At 38.5% G+C, this 17855-nt stretch overlaps 1 protein-coding gene across 1 annotated transcript in view; it reads left to right on the plus strand.

The window, feature by feature from the left end:
• dnah5 (dynein, axonemal, heavy chain 5) overlaps positions 1–17855 on the plus strand; it is an 88430-nt gene that overhangs the window by 54667 nt on the left and 15908 nt on the right. Inside the window, exons 67-78 of the mRNA XM_042226304.1 lie at positions 1883–2020; positions 3688–3823; positions 4230–4411; positions 5650–5784; positions 7068–7223; positions 8682–8864; positions 10678–10782; positions 11027–11165; positions 11406–11520; positions 11846–12036; positions 13333–13454; positions 17169–17318. Coding sequence (XP_042082238.1) covers positions 1883–2020; positions 3688–3823; positions 4230–4411; positions 5650–5784; positions 7068–7223; positions 8682–8864; positions 10678–10782; positions 11027–11165; positions 11406–11520; positions 11846–12036; positions 13333–13454; positions 17169–17318 — 1752 coding nt within the window. The remainder of the gene's footprint in view (positions 1–1882; positions 2021–3687; positions 3824–4229; positions 4412–5649; positions 5785–7067; positions 7224–8681; positions 8865–10677; positions 10783–11026; positions 11166–11405; positions 11521–11845; positions 12037–13332; positions 13455–17168; positions 17319–17855) is intronic.

Consider the following 17855-nt stretch of genomic DNA (forward strand, 5'->3'; position numbering starts at 1 on the left):
ACAACTAAATGGATCAGCAAATTCAGCCACTAAAGGCAAAGTAAAGTGTTTAGCAAAAAGAAAAACGGTGTATTGCATCCATGATTGACCTTTAAATCAAACATTTTCTTGATCTGTGGCTGTTTTTGGGGAAAAAGGACTTAGTAGAAAATATAGAGCTAACATTTTCAATGTTAGAACGTTTCTAAAGTGTTAATATTCAGCCTTACCTTATTCAGCAGTTAATTCTTCCAAAACAGAAAATTATTTGGTCAAAAAAATATAGAAATTTAGAAAATATGTTTAGAGATAATGTAGTCTAAGCACGACGGAAAAGTGGATATAAAGATGCCAGACAGTGCCAATGACCGCTTTCTAACCAGAAGCAACTGAACTTTACTTCAACTAATTTCTCTTTTACTTATCATTTTTTAAAGGGACAAACTTACTTAACTAGTCACCCTCTAAACTGAGTGTCTCTAGTTGGATGAGTGTGCCAAGCTTGGTCAACGGAAGAGGTTACAGAATCATGAGAAGCACTACACTGAGTTGCTTGCAGAAGCTTGTTAGCTACAAACAATACAAAACTAGCTAACAAGCAACCTTTAGTTCATGCAATCAGGAAACACAGCATGGCACGTTGTTCACACTGTCCTGAATAGCAAACTGGCAGCTCTTTTAAAGCTGCTGCTGTGATTAGTGCTGTATTCCAGTTGAACCACTGCACCGGGGCAACTGTCCAGTCATTCGTGAGAGAACGCAGAGCAGGCCAGGAGGCAGGATGAGAGACAAGTCCAGGCACCAATCATTAACAGGGGCTTGCACATGCTAATAAGCATACAAAACAGACAGGGCTAATCACGCCAGATGAAGGAGCGAAGTGACCCATGGCTGTAACATGTGCTTTCACCAAGACAAAAGGCAAAATTCTTCTGAAGAATCACCCACTCGGTTAACTACAAGTAAATACAAGCTGCTGTGAATGTCTGATGGGTCATAGTCATTTAAAGGCATTTACAGTGTACATTTATGCTTTTGGAAATGTTGCCTGATGATGACATCTGTTGCTGTCACCCTTGTTAGTTCTCATTCAACACCTCTCTCTTTTCTTAACTGCATTCTATTCTTTTTGCTCTAGCCACCAATTTCTTTTTCCTCCTTTCCACTTTGTTTCCCTAATCCCCCTCCAAACACACTCACACACAGCTACATATATACACATCCCTCGGCGCTGTTGTTTTATTTTGACCTTTTGTGGAGCACAGCCTACAAAACAGATTTTCTGGTTTCGAGCCCAGTGGTGTTTTCCCTTTAAGCTGGATACAGAGATACAGTCGAATGGACAGACATGCAGAAAGATGAGAAGGGATGTTCCCCTCAGATGTCAATTAATATTAAATAGCTATGTTTTTTCCTTATCCCACACCAAGCACACTCTCAAGTTTTCTCCAAAGCTTTTGAGCTTCAGTGTTTTCTCTACAACCCTAGCTCTATACACAAACTATCTTTTTGCTTACTTCTGTCATCTTCAAACTCTTTCTTTCAGTGTTTATGTCCATTCTTCTAAAATATCTTACTAACCATTTTCAGACATTTCTGCCTCTATTAGATAGCACACTGGTAATTGAGGCCATGGGTTAGAGTTGAACGCTGGCTGCTGCATTTAATCTTTGTGGGTTGCGCATGCTGTGAGCTAAACTGGCACCCCACTAACCATTTAACTATTTAATGACTTTTCTCTGTTTTTTACCTGAAGCTTTTAATGTGCAAAAAACAAAGCAAACAAACAAACAAACCATCACAGCTCCCCCCCCCCCCCCCCCCCCCCCCCGCACGTGCACACGCACACGCACTAACACATCCTCCAACCACAAACACCCATATTTTGCTCTGTCTTTTCTAGGCTAACTTGGCCGTGCAGGAGAATCGTCTGACCATAGCTAATGCAGACCTTCAGAAAGCTCAGGCTGAGCTAGACGCCAAGCAGGCAGAGCTTGATGTGGTACAGGGGGAATATGAGAAAGCAATGATGGAGAAACAGGTCAGCAACTTCATCAAAACACAACTGTAATTTAGTTCAGTACACAAAACCTGTGTGTTGCTCCTGATATAGGAATTTAATACCTTTAGCTTTTATTTGAAAGTGCAACAACTACTATAGGGGATAAACTGTGTTTATTATTTGTTACATGTTTTTTCCCACATTCTTCAAGAAAGAAAAATGTTTTTTGAGAATATCAATGTGCCACTGATGTAATAACAATATTATTATAAACTGCAGTATGTACAGTATGACAAATGTACCATAAGATCTGTGACAGCCTGGCTAAAAGGAAAAAAAGGACTGAACCTTAGTTACTGAAGTGACTGAGTAACACCGGTTAATCCTCTGTGGAGGTCTGTGAGAGCATCTGGTCTGTGTTTTCCCCATGTTCAGTACACTTTGTGATGTGAAATGTAACATCTTAATGGAACAGCAAGTGAATCAAGACTCCCTGATTAAGAGACCAGGACGGGAACAGGTTATAATGTCATGATTAAGATGCAGAGACTGTTCATCTTCCAGGGCTAAAAGTGAGACTGAAAGGCTCGTTGCAAAGGCATTTGGTGTTGATGATGGACAGGAGTGGCTCAAAGTGAAGACCAAAGTCTCGATGTAAAACAGAAAGCAAGCTTTATTAGAAATGCAGTCGAAGTCCATAACTAAACAATAAAAGGCAAAAAACTGAAAAAGAACTGGAAATCTAGATGGCTCTCTGGATGAAGACTGGGAACACTAGGCTCATGGGAAGGAAACAGACATGCTTAAAAATATCATAGCTCAATCATTAAGATACTGATGATCTAAACAGAATCTGATGGACTGTAATCAAGTGTTTAATTCAATTATGTTTAAAAGGCAAGTTAGATTTGCAGCATAATTTACCATGGTGATATAACTCGGTAAGAAGTAAACCACCTTCATAATACAAAAAACTCAGGGTTAGCCCTGAAAGTACCAGGATAAGATGAAATTCTGCTTCATAGCACAGGCCACATGCCTTTTTCAATATTTCCCCTTTATAAAGTGGTAAAACATATTTTTTAAAAATGAGTCCTGGAAAGCAAAAGAAGACAGATAAAGTGAAGATAACATTAACAACAATAACTTGGGGCAATACAAGCTTCCCAGGACGTGTTAATCTGTCTGCATTTGTATGCTTTGTTTGTAATCACAGATTTAACACCCAGCATTTTCTTTATTTTGCCCAAGTCACTGTGTTCCTGACACATCACACAACTTCTTCTCTCCTGTGACCTGTTGGAACAGCACCACCTCTCCTTTATAGTCCTCTTGATTTACAGAAGAAGCCCTCGGTTTTTCTCTCCTGCTTAACAAAGCACACACTTCAGCAGTGTGGAAGGGCACTGTGTCCCTCTCTGTCAAGCAAAAAAACCTAAAGTGTGGCTTGCGCATGCAGTAAGGGGCAGTTCACTGGTGAGCAGCCGAGGGAAGAGGCAAATATTCTTAGATTCATGCGTACTAAGTTAGATAATGATGGCGGGTATGTAATTCTGATGAACAGAGATGAGCTTTTAGGGGTTTAATCCACGAATGTGCAGATGATGGAATAAGACTTGGATAGAGGCAGACACACTTGGACAGACACACAAGGCTAAATAGACACATCAACCTACTGACCTGTTTGCGGGCCCCTTTCCCATCAGACACTGCTGGAGGATGCTGAGCGCTGCAGACACAAGATGCAGACAGCGTCCAGTCTCATCAGCGGTCTCGCTGGCGAGAAGGAGAGATGGACGGAACAGAGCAAAGAGTTTGCTGTCCAAACCAAACGGCTCGTGGGTGGGTTTCACAGCAGGTTTCAAAAACATAGAGTTAGCCTCTGCAACATAATAAGAAATATCTATCATAATAATATGAAGTTCTTTGTGTGATATGGGAAATGTTCTGTGGATAAATAATGTGCAGTGAAGTGAAAAATCTCTGTCTGATGATGCAGTTATACTTGGAGTTATAACCTTAATCTGTCATGTCGTTATTGTATGCTAATGTTTTTAATTTATCAGCGGGATGGTCGTGATGCTACTGTTTGACATGGAATTTCTTGCACTTTTAAAATTACCCCACTAATATTTAGGCATGTTCTCATTTCAGTGCATAGGCAGTGCCACATCTGATTAATATGTAACTGATACACTGATGTGTACTGATAAGTATGTACACGTAACAACGCTTGTTCCTGTTCCAGGTGATGTTCTTCTGGCCACAGCTTTTCTTTCTTACTCAGGACCTTTCAATCAGGAGTTTCGTAACCTTCTGCTGAACGACTGGCAGCGAGAGCTGAAGCAACGTTACATCCCGTTTGGTAACAACCTCAATCTGACTGAACTGCTCATTGATGCGCCCACAGTTAGTGAATGGAACCTTCAGGTCAGTGATCTATTTTGCTAACTAGAGATGTTTTTACATATTAATGCCACATGTAATGTAGCACAGCATTATATACCAGCTAGCCCAACCCAGTAACCCTACAAGCATCACTGCTGTTTAGTTTTCTGTCTTCATTTATGCTGGAAGCCATAGCAGAGCTGTATGTTTTAATTTTTTTCAGAAATCTCTCAGTCATAACATGGTATATCATGTTTAGACGGTATACTCATTGTTTGTTAAATAAAGTTTATTTAAAAAAAATATATATATCATGTTTAGACTGAAACTAGCGAGCTAACTTCCTGCTAACTCTAATCTAACCTATAACTATAATCTTATAAATTCTGTTTTCATGGATGCCTGTATGTTAAACGTAATCGTTACACCTGGTAAATCAGCAACGCTGATCATTTTATTAAATGCGAAAGAATTTAGACAGTTAACTCTCTGTGATGTCGCACTGTTTGTTCGACTTTGGGACCTGTCCTGAAAATGACGGAGTTTTGGACCCAGATTGTTCAGCAAGGCTCTTGACTACGGTTGTCATAACGCTCTGACAATCAATTCTTCGTAGCTTACCAAAACATAGTTGTACTAAAACATGTTTTGACAGATTTTTGAGTGCTGTGTACCACATAAAATCGGCACAACCAGAATTCATACATAAGGCTCACTGTCGATTTTTGAGAAAATTAAAGGATTTTATGTGCACCTTAAAATCCTGCGGAAAATAAGGTAATTAGGTTAATTAAAAATAAACTGATAGCATCATTATTATTATTGTTGGTTGTAGTAACAGTAATGTAGTAGTTAGTAGTTGAAAGAAGTTTTGTGAATATATGGGAATCTAACTAGAATTGCTAACATTTTTGTTAGCTTAAGTTGTTTTAACGTTTGTGTAAATGTTAGTTTATGTTAACAGTCATATTTTTTTTTACCCCTCAGCAGTAAAAAGCTGATGAGGTGTTGTTGTCAGTCTGCTGGGTCGCCAACCGGGTGGTGTGGACGCCCAGTTTGTAAATCAGATAACTTGAAAACCAGACAATTTAGGATTTTTAAACTGACACCATAGGTGCTACTAAAACGCTGATGGGTAGCACTGGTAGCTGCTAATATCTTTTATTTATCTTTAAACGAGGATCCCAGGAAACATTGATTGCTGGACCATTTATCATTGGTGGAGATACTGTTAAGCATCAAGATTGACCCTCACCATTTATTCATGTTGTGTCTTACAGGGTTTGCCAAATGATGACCTGTCCATTCACAATGGCATTATTGTAACCAAAGCTGCCCGCTTCCCCCTCCTTATTGACCCACAGACACAGGGAAAAATCTGGATCAAGAACAAAGAAGCCAAGAATGAGCTACAGGTTTGCAAAACTATCTTCTACAATTTCGTTTCAATGTCTGAAGCATATAAAAGTTAAATGAATGCATCCATTCATCCATCCGTCATGCAGCCTTTTGCATTATACCTAGTCTTCTTCACCAGTCCAAATGTCCTGTGCCCATTTTGATTTTTAGTGGCCTCTAATATCAGAATCAGAATCCTAGAGGAAATTGTGTGTTCACAGTTCCAAGTAAGAACAGTTACTACCAAGTTAAAGTACCAATGAAATAATACTAATTTAAAAATAGAACAAAACAGCTCTAATAAACGAAAATAGCTCCAATTATAAATATCCCAATATATTAGACAACACTGAATATAGACAAAACTGAAATTGCAGTGCCCTTATATTCCTGTATAGGATGTGCAGATCATAAGGGTGTGCAACTACTGCAGTGTGTACTGGTGGTTTAGATTCATGAATTTTACAGAGAAAGAGCCACCGGCAGGAATGATTTCCTGTGTCATTCAGTGGTGCATTTGGGTAATCTCAGTCTCTCACTGAACGTGCTCCTGTGACTGGGTGGGAGGTATTGTCCAGCATTGTCCTTATCTTGGAAAACATCCTTCTCTCTGACACCACATTTAGAGAGTGCAGCTCCGTCCCCACAATGTTACTGGCCTTGTGGATCATCATTGCTTGTTAGTAACTGTGGTCCTAAATTCTTTAATGCCCTTGGTCCTTCCTGCTATCCAGTATACAGAGCACAATGTCAAAACCCCCCGCAAAAAAACTACCACCAATTCTGCAGACATAATAAGCTAAGCAAAAGTCGCTGACCCTGTTAGGGGCAATCTCTAAGCCGAGTGAATGCATTCTGAAATCCCATTATGAGCATCCTGGAGACACATTTCCTCCAGCGGTAGGTTTCAACCCTTTCTTCAGGTCACATCATTAGAAAAAGTTTATTTATTTTTTTCTAAAAATGGCTCACTTGAAAAGCAATTCTTTGTTAGCTTGAACAGTCAGAATCCGCACATAGAGGCTGACCTTTGTAGCTTTGAAGGAAAAGTGAGGAAACCACACATGTGTCTCCTACTCCTGTTGGAGACAAATATTATTGCTGCTGTGGTCACATAGGAAGGTTATTGTATCGTACAGTAAAATCAGTATTTTTGTCTGTTTTGTAAAATCTTCTCACATTTAGCCCATTTATTTCATATCCTCAGGACAATATCAGGCTCTGTGGTGGTGGTCATCCAAACTGCACATTGAAATCAGACAATTACCATTTTAAAATGTGTTTTCTTGTCTGATCTCAGATCACCTCACTGAATCACAAGTACTTCAAGAACCACCTAGAGGACAGTTTGTCTCTTGGTCGACCCCTTTTGATTGAGGATGTGGGGGAGGAGTTGGACCCTGCGCTTGACAACATACTTGAGAAAAACTTCATCAAAACCGGCTCCACTTACAAGGTAACAACACAGAACGAAATAATCCTACTTAGATCCATGTGTTAGATTTTACTTTTAGTTAGAAGGGTATGAAATTGGCAGGCATGTTCAAAGACTAGTGGTCAGTATGATGGGACTTTGCCAGCTTCTCCTTGGCACGCCAGCTGTCACACCTGGACTGATAGGGCTTGATTAGCTCAGACAGAGAAAAACAAGCTCTCTCGCTGACACTGCACAGGTAGTGTCGACTAGGAGAGAGTTTTAAGTATGAGTATCATTGGCAGCCAGACCACATTTCCTAGATCATATTAATTCTTTTGAGACAGATTAAAATGTACTTGGTAAGTCTGGGAAAAGGGTTTACACTGTGCAGTGTACGCTGTACTATTTCCTCCTTTATTTTGCTGTTTTTTATAGAAGGTCGGCATCATTAGATCTTGTCAAAAAGGCACAGTTGGTTCTCTTGACTCTGCTTTGGGTGTTCAGACAGTTTTGAAAGCTACATTAACAAAAAATACAATAAAATATAAAATTTTAAGACATACTCAGGGAAACAAACATTCAATATGTTACCACTTAGAACAAGGGCAAGTGTCGATACTTTAACAGACTTCTGTTGCATAATGAAACTTCCTTTTCTTTTTTATTTCCATCATTTTTGTTGATGCCAAACAAGTTAAATTCACCACATAAATGAAACTCAATCAGTTGTTAAAGTAACATAAAATTAAATACAGTACACAAAGTGCATTCGGTATCCTGTATTAGCTCACATTCTAATGCAAAGGAGTTCAGGCTGTGGAGCATTGAGCCAGTGCAGATGGGATGTGGGTTGATTTGAATGAATATTATTTTTTGGGGGGCGAAATAAACAAACTGGAGCTACCTGATGCTGTTGCGTGAGTTGTGGGTGTTTGGGGGCATGTTAGTAAAAAAACAAAAATAAAAAAATCAAATGATTTTACAGGATGAAGGCTGAAATTGCAGCATACTTTTGCAGAGTGCTTCCTGTTCCTGAGATGCGAAATGCACCAATTTTGACTCTATTGCAGCTTCAATTTTATGTAATGTTGAAGATAATTGTAGTTGGGAAAATTGCAGATCACAGTTGGAGTGGTTTTGGTTTCATTAGCCTAAATGACGACCCCAAATTAAGCTTTGGAAGTAGACTCTGGGTACAACAGGACATATGTTTTTAATGGAAAAAATGGTTTGCACTTTTGGAGAAAAAAACATTTATATTGTGCGCAAATGTCTTTTCTGTGTTGCTAATAAAGATTTGAACAATTCCAATTTCCTGAAAACACAAATGAGAACACTCTAAATTAATTCTGCACTTTTGGATGCTAAAAATATGAACTTTTAGCATCCAAATACAGCCAGATTAATGTCCAATGGAAAACCAGAACTCCAACCAGTAATTCCAACTCTGAGCTCTTTATTATGTTATTTGTAAGACACACATACACCCTCTTGCAGGTGAAGCTTGGTGACAAAGAAGTGGATGTGATGAAGGGCTTCAGGTTGTATATGACCACCAAGCTGCCTAACCCGGCTTACACTCCTGAAATAAGTGCTCGCACCTCCATCATTGACTTCACTGTCACCATGAGAGGACTGGAGGACCAGCTGCTGGGCAGAGTCATCCTCACTGAAAAGCAGGTATACAAATACTCAAAATGGTAGCCACTAAAGCCAGACGATACATAATTAAGGAACATATTTAAATTAGGTTAGCATAATGTACTATTAGACTGTACCCCTGCATTAATACTGCTTATGTGCATCCTTGTAGAAGCTGAAATAAATCTTGAACAACATTTAAATGCAGACTCTCTACATCTTTCCCAGTCTCATTTTCTCTGTACTGTGACATCAGAACGCCATTTGAATACAAACAATTGCAACCGCCCTGCTTTGGTCAAACACAGTGTGAGTGGGGAATAAAAGTAACCCAGAAATAGTGCTCACGTGTATCGGTACCAAGCATACGCACAAAGACACAGACAAGTGACGTCAGTCTCACTGGGGAATAGATTAGTGAATTATAAATGCACCAAATGCAGGACTCATTGATTGTCACTCTGAAAAGGCTGGTCCTGTTACAGAAAAGCAATTTTCCCTCTGCTGATAGCTGGTCATGAAATGAAAGATTTATTCCAGATGGGAAGAGGCTTGTTACTGTATCTGTGTACTAAATTTGGATTTAATCAAATAAGAGCTAAAACTACTACCTCAGCTGTAAGCCCTGCTTCTTGTCTTTACAATTTGTGCAGTTTTCACAAACCCAACATCACTGTTGAATCGTTTCTTTTTACTTTCAGTCAAACTTCAATTCTACACACAGCTTTCAGCTCCAGTATGACTTACATCTGTCTTTGTAAGCTGTTGAAATCATTCATATGCAGTAATAGAAAGGGTATGAATACTAATTCTGTCCTCTCAGACCCACTGGTTTCAAACCAGCCTGCTGTCTTCACCATAATAATTCTCATAGTAAAAGTAAAATTATAGGAAATGTCAAAAAAAAAAAAGCATTTTCATAAATATTTGTGTATTCATATTATATTATATTATATTATATTATATTATATTATATTATATTATATTATATTATATTATATTATATTATATGTAAAGAGCATTTATCATTGATAACAACCTGCTGTGATAGTGTCCAACACAGCAGTTCTTAGGAAAATATGCTTGTAATCTACAATCAAAATAGCAATATAATTGATTTAAAACACACCTGCCACTTAGAAGTGGTGACTGTTTTTTTTTATACCTGCTTAAAGGCAGTCAGTTTAATGGGATGTGGATAGTCGGCCTACTTATGAGCCACCATTAAATTTGACTTAGATAACAAGACAAATTTTGTTTTAGTTTAATCTCTCGCACTCTCAAAACAAAATATCACAATTATTGTCTCTCATACTCCAAAAAGGATTTAGCATGCTGGTCAAATTTATGCTCCCAGCAGGCAAGACTGTGGTGTAAATTTTGATAAGACCTGCTTTCCCCAGTGCAGAAATAACACTTTTGGACACTTAGAAGAGGTAAGCTGGAGTCATTTGCTGGGGCTTACTTAGGACTACGGAGAAAAGGGCAACAACATAGCTTTACAGGTCTTATCATCACCCTGAGGCTATCTCTCCTCTAGGGGCGTTTTTGTTCTTCATAAGGATTCTGCTCATCTATTCATTTAGATAAGGTATTTATTAATTTTTTTGCCAAAATCTCAGCTTCTTGACCTTCACGCGGCTGCAGATATTAGTAAGAATAATATAGACAGCTACCAGAGGCCACCATGATAGACAGGCACCGGAGAAGAGTCTAAAGCCACAGACAGAATCAACTCATCAGAGCAATGCAGAATCAAAGACCTTTGATTTTAATGACAAGCTTTCTCTAGCACCATCCTGCAGCTATATCTGCTCATGTGGTTGTGTTTTCTTTGCTTTTATGACACCAGGAATTGGAGAAGGAGAGGACAGACCTCTTGGAAGATGTGACATCTAACAAGAGAAAGATGAAGGAACTAGAAGACAGTCTTCTCTACCGACTGACGAGCACACAGGCAAGAAACCGCAATGTGTCAGAAATGTTCTTTTTAGAAATGGTTAACTACACTGCCACCAGTGAGAAAATGTTTTATTTGTTTGCATGGGTGAGGTTGGGGCCAAGTTTTGTGCATTCTCGTTTTTTAATTAAAACTAGAAATAGTTTGCAGCCTTCTTTTTCTTTTTCTCTTTTGCTTTATAAGAGATAAATTGTGAAAAATAATCGTTTTTAAAAAAAAAATTTGTTTGTGTGTTTTTTAGGGTTCCTTGGTTGATGATGAGAGTCTGATTCTTGTCCTTAGCAACACGAAGTGTACGGCTGAAGAAGTCACTCAGAAGTTACAGATTGCCGCAGAGACTGAGATCCAGATCAACGCAGCCAGAGAGGAGTACCGGCCAGGTAAGTGAAAATGATTTAAAAACAAAGTTCCCTCTTTTTTTGTGTGTTTTTCTAAGTAAGCCTGCAAAGTGTCAGTCAGCCTTCAGTTACACAAATGTGAGACATATTGATTTTAATTTAAAAAATACAGGCTACAGTTAACAGAACATTCTTTCAAAAACCTGTTTAAAAATGTCCTCATGAACGATATTGCTTGTTTTGTTGGAGTTTGTGCTTTTGTGTTTCCCTGTGTGATTCCAGTGGCCACCAGGGGCAGCATCCTGTACTTCCTGATTACAGAGATGAGTATGGTGAATGTCATGTATCAGACGTCTCTTAGACAGTTCCTGGGACTTTTTGACCTTTCTCTGGCCAGGTGAGGATACGCTGATATTTACCATTTCCTGCTTCCTTTAATGAATTGGTTTGCCCATAGTAATTTGTTGTGTGTTTATATGTATATTGGAAAGTCTTTGCAAACTTCAAATCAAGGAACTATTGTGCATTTAAACCACCATACCTTTCTAATGTAAAAACCTGCAAGTTATTACTTCATGAAGTTGTGCAATCATTACTAGTAGTTTATATTTGATTTTAGAGAAGTTCTCACTCTTACTACTGGCAAGTATAATTTTATGACATAGCAACAGAATCTTCAAGTTGCTATGTTATTTAGAAGACCTGTTTATTTCCCTGAAAAGGTCTTCTAAAAGCCCTATCACAAGTAAACGGATCGCCAACATCATAGAGTTCATGACCTTTGAAGTTTATAAGTACGCAGCACGGGGCCTGTATGAGGACCACAAGTTTCTTTTCACTTTGCTGATGACGCTGAAGATAGACATGCAGAGCAACAAGGTCAAACACGAGGAGTTCCTCACACTCATCAAAGGTAAGAGGCAGATGCAAACACTGAAGGTTTTGTTTGTACGGGTAAATTGTTGTTTTTGTGAGAACATGCAACCATGGGTTAGTTTGAATATTTGGAACGTTTCAGTGGGGTCATAACTCATGTTGATTACTGGCATTTAGATGTGCATAAGTATTCTTTATTTATTAGGTATTTAACTGCATATTACAAATATAAAGAATAGAATTTTCGTTACATGAAATAACATCAAACAATGCAACAATATTTCTATGATCTACTAAAATACGCCAAATGAAATCTATTCAGTAACAGAGGAAAACAAATAAAAGATAAAAATGCTAAGACCCAAAATTATGAGTTTCAACACATCTGCTCTGAGCTATGAAAAAACATGGCTTGTATTGACAAAGATTCTTAGTACCGGTACTAAGAATTTAACAACATCCCACCGTTGCAACAAGTCAGTTTGGGAAATTTCTTCACTCCTAGATATTCCACCATCAGCTAAACTACAAAGTGTTAGACCATGTAAAGTTACAGGGCGGGATCACTGAGTACTGAGAAACATAGTGCATGAAGGCTGCCAGTGCTGTGCTGACTGACAAATTGTCCAGAACCAAAGATTCTACAGCTAACGAATAGATCATTTAGCTAACAACACTACTTCCTGTTTGATCGATCACATGGTTGTAAACATGATTATGATATTTCTTACAGCTTGTTAGAATGAACAGACAGATTTTCTGAAACATATTCATCTGGACAAAAACTGTTTTCCCCTACTTTTTCTTAAGATTTATTTTAAAACGCCATTTTGAAATAAAAATGAAAATACAAGGGTTTCTGTAAAGCTATCATTCACATCAAAACAGCCTGAAGGTTTGTTAAAATTGCCATCTGTTTCTGCTGTTTGTTATTCTTTTCTTTAACCATATTTATTGTTTATTTCAAGGAGTAGACAGGTTTTAAACCTCATGACAGAAACTATGCACAATTTGAACATATTGACACTGTAGCAGTTCACTGAATATGATATGGAGTGCTCCTCACTGTGGGGATAAAACCCAGCAATGGCAACTGGCAGAACCAGAACAGCCACAGTCTGGTGCACGCACGCAGCTTCACCATCTGTCAGCTCCGGCCTGATAAACAACAAATTACAATTCTGATGACTTTTTCTGTGTTTTTGAAGATTGGGTTTACATTTTTACATTTGTTATGTATTTTGGGAGTTTAAAAATGAATTTTTTACATTGGATCCTCCAGTTATACTTGCAGGTGTCTATATCTGTAATTGTTCATGTTCATATTATTCAGGAGGTGCATCCTTGGATCTGAAGGCTTGCCCCCAGAAACCAGCTAAATGGATCCTTGACATGACCTGGCTAAATCTTGTAGAGCTCAGCAAACTTTGGCAGTTCGCTGATATACTGGATCAGGTACAACATACACTTGATCAATTTAGACATGCCTTGACAGCTGTATGATAGTGTCCTTTAGCCTACAGAAAATCTACCCACTTGGACTTTTATCTTTTAAGTCTTCAGATAGCAGTTCTAATCTATCACATACACACCTGCACACTCACACACTCACATACACAGCAGTTGTCTCAAGGTGCTTATTAAATACTTTTCACAGCTCTTCTTTGCTCTAGTAAGCATGTCAATATCAGTCTCATCATGGCTCACTTCATTTCCCTCTTGTACATAGACACACACTCATCATGATGGACTGTCACTCACACTTAAATACACACACCCTTGTGGATGAATGACAGCACTGTGGTCCCCGTGGAGTCAAAACTCAGTGCTCTGTGAAATGAGCTTAGTTGGAGAAACTTCCAGTCAAATACTTTTGGCTGAGCATGTGTGCATACACAAACTGTGTGTGTGTGTGTGTGTGTACTTGTTTGAATATCTTTGTGAGGACAGTCACTTGTGTGTCCTAATGAATTTGAAGGCATTTTTGAGGCTCAGAATGTGGTTTTAGAGTTACAATTAGGTTATGGTTAGATTTAGAATTAAGCTTTCATTTCTGATGGTTAGAGTTAGGGAAAGCATTATGTCAATTCAATGTCCATACTAAAATGTGAAAGTTGTGTGTGTGTGTGTGTGTGTGTGTGTGTGTGTGTGTGTGTGTGTGTGTGTGTGTGTGTGTGTGTGTGTGTGTGTGCGCACTTGGAAATAGACATTTGGTTTTTTTAAGCATGAATCACAGGGATAGTTGGATTAGCATTTCAGATGCAGGTCTTAAAATTGTAACACACTCTGCTGAAGAGTAATTAACAGTAATTACTGATAAAACAAAGCACTAAACCCCTAAAATACTTTAATGCTTTCAGGGCTAATAGACAAACATAAGCAACTCTCAGTTTAATGTTAAGTAGCAGCAGGTAGCTTTTTGTAAGTAGTCATTAAAGGGCATACTCTTTTTCAAGATTACACACATGCCTAAATATGAGCAATATTTTAAAGGTACATTTTTATTGAGATTTAGAAGCAGGGCTTGCTTTATCCCTTTGAAGTGACTTGATTTCTTAAAGAAACTAGTTGTTAAGATGTTGTTAATACAGCTTTATTAGGAAACCTGCCTAATCTTTTCTAATTTTGTTCGATTACACACAGTTATCCATGGCATTGCTGTTGTTACTAAAGATAAAAACATGCGTGTTTAAGGTGATTTATGATTCTGACTTGACCACCATATGTGTCGGTGCCTGAAGTTTTTGCAATAGTGATAGTTTAAAATTTGGGCCTAAATAAGCAGTTTTCCAAGAACAACATCCACCCACAGGTGGGGAACGTTTTTGCTAGATGTTATTGGATTAGCCCTGGACTGAAGCTGGACTGGTTGAGGTCCCCCTGGATGTTGTAGCTGTGTAGCAAATTAAAGTGAAACGCTCTGGATTAGAGAGGTGGTGAAAAAAAAAGACAAGGAGGAAGTGGTGGACTTTCTAACTGTTCTGCTTTTAGCAAAGTGACATTGAAGTTGGCTTTGAGTATTTCTTCATAAGATACACACCAATGGTATAAGCGAATGGGCTAGTTTTCTTGCAGTATTATTGTGAGGACAGGTCTGACTTTCGATGTTATTCAGAAGTTTAAGTTATTCAACAGAAGTTTTGAGGTTTAGTCAAGCATTTAGTGATGATGTTTGAAAATGTTCAGTTATCTTCTTCTACGTCTTCACTTTGCACACACTTTCTTTTCATCGCTGTAGCCAGGGTGATACTACAATTTTAATTATAATTTATTTGTCACTATTAACAGGATACATAACACAGGCTTTTAAGGTTTCTGTCATTAAATTACTTCTTAAATTCCTTGCTTGATCTAAGTGTCTCATCTAATTATAGACCATATTGCAACCATCTTATTTCAAAAAATTATCCACTTCCTCTGTTTTAAGATAAATAAAACGTTCCTTTTTTATAAAGCCTACAGTTAGCAATAAAAATAAACCTTAATTAAAATCAAATTGAATTGGATTAAACTGAATTTTTGCTTCCTTTATGTTTTTGTTCCAAGAAAAAAAATGGAAAACTGCCTATTTCACCTGTTATGTAAAAGTGAGCCTTTAGAAGAGTAACACTTGCCCTCAGTCTCAAATGATCGAATCTCCGATAAATTTGGAGCAAAAACAGTCTTTACTTGTTAATGTGTTAAGTGAATTTCAGTCTGGCATTAGAACGGGGCACAGTACAATTACTGCTGCTTCAGAAATGATCTTGTGGATTGAACTGTAGAAAGTAATTTGGGCTGCCAAAAAGGGCATCTAAGAACTAAGTCATGTTTTGCTTGGGGATCAAATACTTATTTCTCACAATGATAGGTGAATCAATTTCTAACTTTTATGTACTGTGTTTCTTCTGGATTTTTGGTTGATGTTCTGTCTTTCTAAATTGAAATGAAACAACCATTAAAAATAGAGACTGTTTTTCATTTCATTGGAAGTGAAACTTACAAATTCAGCAGGGGATCAAATAATTGGTCCCTCCACTATGTACGTGTTACCTTATGACTGACTGCTAAACTGTCTTGGGTATATCCTCAATTTTTTTTTTCTAAATTTGATCCTAAAGTATGTGAGAGTTTAAAGCTATATTGATGAGCTGTATCCACTGTTATACAGTTAAAAGGTTATTGCCATGCCACTGCCATGCCACTTCTGCTAGTCTAGTTTCCTTTGTGCTTCGTTGTGATAAACATAACAATATTAGCACAATCTGTTGGCATATTTTGTGCTATCACACATGCAGATCGCATCTTGGAAGCACATGGTGTTTACAGCAGTGTCAATTCATGGCCTCCTGTTATTGCATAATCATCTAGTTAGGTCACGTGTTACATGTTGTGTCTGTCTGTGCTCGTTATAAAATGAAGTGCCATAAATAAGACTTCTTCCATGCATGAGACCTCAGCTATATTGTCATGAATTGCTGTGTGAAGCAGGCAGGATAGGACAGAAATGCAGACTCACACTCAGAACAGCTGTATTGCTGGACGCCAGGAATACAAAACTTATTAAACTGGGAATACACATGAACTACACAGGCAGGCAGAGCACACAGCGGGGAAATGAGGGAGATCACGACGCAGGACAGAGGGAGACGCAGACATAAATACACACCAGGGCAAACGAGGGAACAAACTACTGGAGGGGACCCAGCCGAACGTGATCTAACTAACGAGACACGGGGACACAAAACTGAACATGATGCACACCAGACAGAAGACTATCAAAGTAAACCAGGAATCACTAAGACAGAGACCAAGTCACACAACTTGACACGGGAGCTGGGAGGAAAGAAAATTCAGGGAGATGAGACGGACCAGGGAGAAAACGGGAGGAGACAACGAGGGGGACACGGAAACAGTTAAGGGAGACGAGACACAGAGAGAGAGCGAGGGAGTGCACATAGTCAAACAGGGTACATTTCATCCTTCTTTTGTCTTTTTTTGTTGTTACTTATTAGCTTTCTTTTGTTGGCCACTTTGAAGATCACTGTGTCTAAATATGTTTGAAGTGTTCACAGTAGTCTTTTATCTTTTCTGCAGATTATGATGTGCTGTAATGCAGTTAAAGTTTTGCCCTGTTTTATATTTGTTTCCCACGTCAGAGCTTTTTGTCACAGATAAGTCTTCTTACAGATAAGTCGTAACGAGAAACAGTGGAAGGCTTGGTTTGACAAGGAGGCCCCAGAGGAGGAAGTAGTCCCAAACTCCTATGACCAGTCTCTTGACTGTTTTAGACGGCTGCTCCTCATACGCTGCTGGTGTCCTGACAGGACCATCGCACAGGTAAGGAGAGACATGTTTATGCATGGCTATAGAGGACAGATACAATGATTAAATTCAGTTTTCTTTATATAATGCCAATTCAAAACAAAAAGTTCCTTGGAACATTAATATTGTAATAACTGTTATAAGTTCCCCTGTGAACAAGCCTTTGGTGACGGTGCTCCAGAATTAATGATCGGGTCCTTGGCAGAAGCTGGTTTAGGTTCAGAAAGGGAGGCCATCTACTGCGACTGGTGAGGGGTAAAGAGGAGAGAGAAAAGGAGAACATAGAGAGACCAAGGACAAAACATAAACTACAGGAGTGAGAAGGGAAATATTAACAGTATGAATATCGCAGTGTAAACTTTAAAAGCATCAGAAGAGTCTAACCAGCCTATAGCAGCATAGGATGGCTAAGGGTCACCCAATCCATTTTCTTTAATTAGAAAGCCAAACATTGGTTGTCTGGTCTGTTTTTTGGTCATGCTTTTGCCTACTTTATAATATACAACACAACAAGTAGAACAGGCAATGTAAATCTACTTTTCTCATTTCTAT

Source organism: Haplochromis burtoni, unplaced genomic scaffold (genome assembly GCF_018398535.1).
Source record: "Haplochromis burtoni strain Fernald_Lab_line unplaced genomic scaffold, NCSU_Asbu1 Contig_206, whole genome shotgun sequence".
NCBI classification, from domain to species: domain Eukaryota; kingdom Metazoa; phylum Chordata; class Actinopteri; order Cichliformes; family Cichlidae; genus Haplochromis; species Haplochromis burtoni.